This window comes from Penaeus chinensis, chromosome 25, assembly GCF_019202785.1.
Source record: "Penaeus chinensis breed Huanghai No. 1 chromosome 25, ASM1920278v2, whole genome shotgun sequence".
NCBI classification, from domain to species: domain Eukaryota; kingdom Metazoa; phylum Arthropoda; class Malacostraca; order Decapoda; family Penaeidae; genus Penaeus; species Penaeus chinensis.
Window position 1 is genome coordinate 5,407,532 of NC_061843.1, and position 2,500 is coordinate 5,410,031.

General features: G+C 34.0%; 1 protein-coding gene across 1 annotated transcript in view; it reads left to right on the top strand.

The window, feature by feature from the left end:
- Positions 1-2,500, top strand: part of LOC125038582 (teneurin-a-like) — a 106,684-nt gene that overhangs the window by 62,501 nt on the left and 41,683 nt on the right. Inside the window, exon 5 of the mRNA XM_047632119.1 lies at positions 871-990. Coding sequence (XP_047488075.1) covers positions 871-990 — 120 coding nt within the window. The remainder of the gene's footprint in view (positions 1-870; positions 991-2,500) is intronic.

Below are 2,500 nucleotides of genomic sequence, written 5' to 3' on the forward strand. Positions count from 1 at the left end.
TTTTTATGACATCCATGCGCAGTTTTTTTTTTTCTATCTCTCTCTCTTCTCCATTAAAAGATGATTTTTTCTCCACCAGACTTTTGTATTTTTCTCCGTCTTTCATTGCCATTTCTGTTTTTTTTTTTTTTTAATATATATATCTGGATTACACTTCTCCTCTGTCTCTCTGTCTTTCCTGATAAACTCGGGACTGCAATGGATTTGCACAAGAAACTAAGATTCTGCACTTTTATATAATACTTATGCATTTACCCCATGCATGGACCATTTTATTACGATTAATTTAGATCATAATGCATTCAAGTACCAGTCTGCTCACACTACTTGGGTTTGGCTAGGAACCGGCATGTCCTCATGATTGTTGTTCATGACAGTTCATATAATATGTGTATATATACAGTACCTTGGGATTATGAATATAAGAAGTATATTTATATATATATGATCCATGTTAATATTATCTATACCTCTGATCACAGGCACTTCATAATGATATATACATATAAGTTTCTTGAATGCTTATTAAAGTGAATCCCAAGTTAGCTCAGCCCCCAAATAGGGCAAACGATACCACAGTACCACAAGCAGGGGTCTCCATCACCCCCTCCAACCCCCAAACCACCCCTCCTCCATCCCCACCCCCTTACACCCACACCCCAATCCTTCCTTCCTGACGAACACCCATTCCCTCTCAGTTCCCCCCTCCTCCCTATCATCCTACCATCCTACCTATTCCTACCCCCCCCCCCATTCCAATCCAAATCCCCGAATCCCTTAAAAGGACCGTCATTATCGAGTTGTTCGTCTCTCCTAATCTTGTTCTAATCGTGTCCTCACTGTTTTTCGTCGGGGCGTGTGTGTGTTCAGGCGTGTGGCAGTGATCCGCGGGCGTGTCGTGACCCCCCAAGGCCAGGGTATCATTGGCGTCCGGACCAGCGTCGACAAGGAGTCCCGCTTCGGACTCACCGCCACCAGGAAGGGAGGATGGTGAGTAGCCTTGTGCTTTGTTGTAGATGCTACGGTTTTAAGATCCTTATTGATATAATTATTATTATTATGTTTTGATGCTGCAATTATTTTATTATTATTATTATTATTATTGTTATTATTGTTATTATTGTTATTATTATTATCATTATTATCATTATTATTGTTAATATTGTTATTATTATTATTATCATTATTATCATTATCATTATCATTATCATTATTATTATTATTATTATTATTATTATTATTATTGTTGTTGCTTTTATTGTTTATTTTTTGCTATAATATTCTGCTTTTGTATTATTGACGTTTACTATTTATTTAATTAATTGATTTCAATTTATTTATTTATTTTTAAACATTTTTCCCAAAAATTATGCTATCCCCCCTTCCCTCTTTTTTCGTTGGTGTATCTTTCTGTATTTATTTCTTTAATTTTTGTGATATATTTCATTTGATCATATGTTTACCTATTTCTTTCGTTCAGCAGTTTCCATACCGCATATGCTTTCCTTTACACCATTTCTTCTCAACTGTGGTATGATCTAAAGTCTTACTATAATGCATTTTTTAGTCTTTTTTCTTTTTTCTTTTTTTCTTTTTTTTTCTACTTTTTTTGTGTGTAACCTGCAGTCTCGCTAATGTACACATGACGTGACTTGTCCAGCTATCATGGTGGAATGCACGAAAAGTGTGTACATTCCTCGGGCAAACGTCAGTCATTATTTTAGAACACCGGGTCATTTATTCTGTGGTTAAATAGATAATATGAGCTTGGGTACACTCCTTAGAGTTTAAAGCCGATGACGAAAGATAGAAACTTTTTATATGATACTTTGTTTGAATGTGATTATGTAAAATGGATAGTCTGTTTATCCCAAGTTTAGTACGTTAATGGAATGATCATGTTCTTTATATGAGGATGAAAGAATTATATATATAACAAATTTTCTCTTTTAGAATGATATGTATTCCTTACAAGGGTTAATTCTCTAAACTATTACCATGAAAATGCTTCACTGTGTAACTGTAATAAAGATACTTTTTTATCGGATTAGAAAGAAATCGATGTAAATTCTGGGGAATTGCACATATAACACATTATCTTTTATAAATCACAATGTTTCCTGAATTATCAACGTGGAAGCATTGTAATAAAGTCATAAAAATCTACGGGTTTCAACCCAACATTGACATACTGTTGCCGTGTGCTGCATCAAGTTAAATGGTATCCGCGATTTTAGCTACATTTTTATTTCCCTTTTTTAACTCTATATTTTTTTCTGTTGGCGTAATATAACAAATGGAGGATGATATTTGACGTTTTTGATCGTGTGATTGTTACAATTTAATGTGTTTTGTGTGTTGTTTATCCGCAAATGCGGTATTTTGAAAAATGATGTAGTGATGTTTTGCTTTTACATTTTATAGCGAGCTTTCATTGAGGTTTAGTTTCAAAATTACTATTTTTTCACGTTGTGATATTTGCGATTTTTTAAGCCGGGAT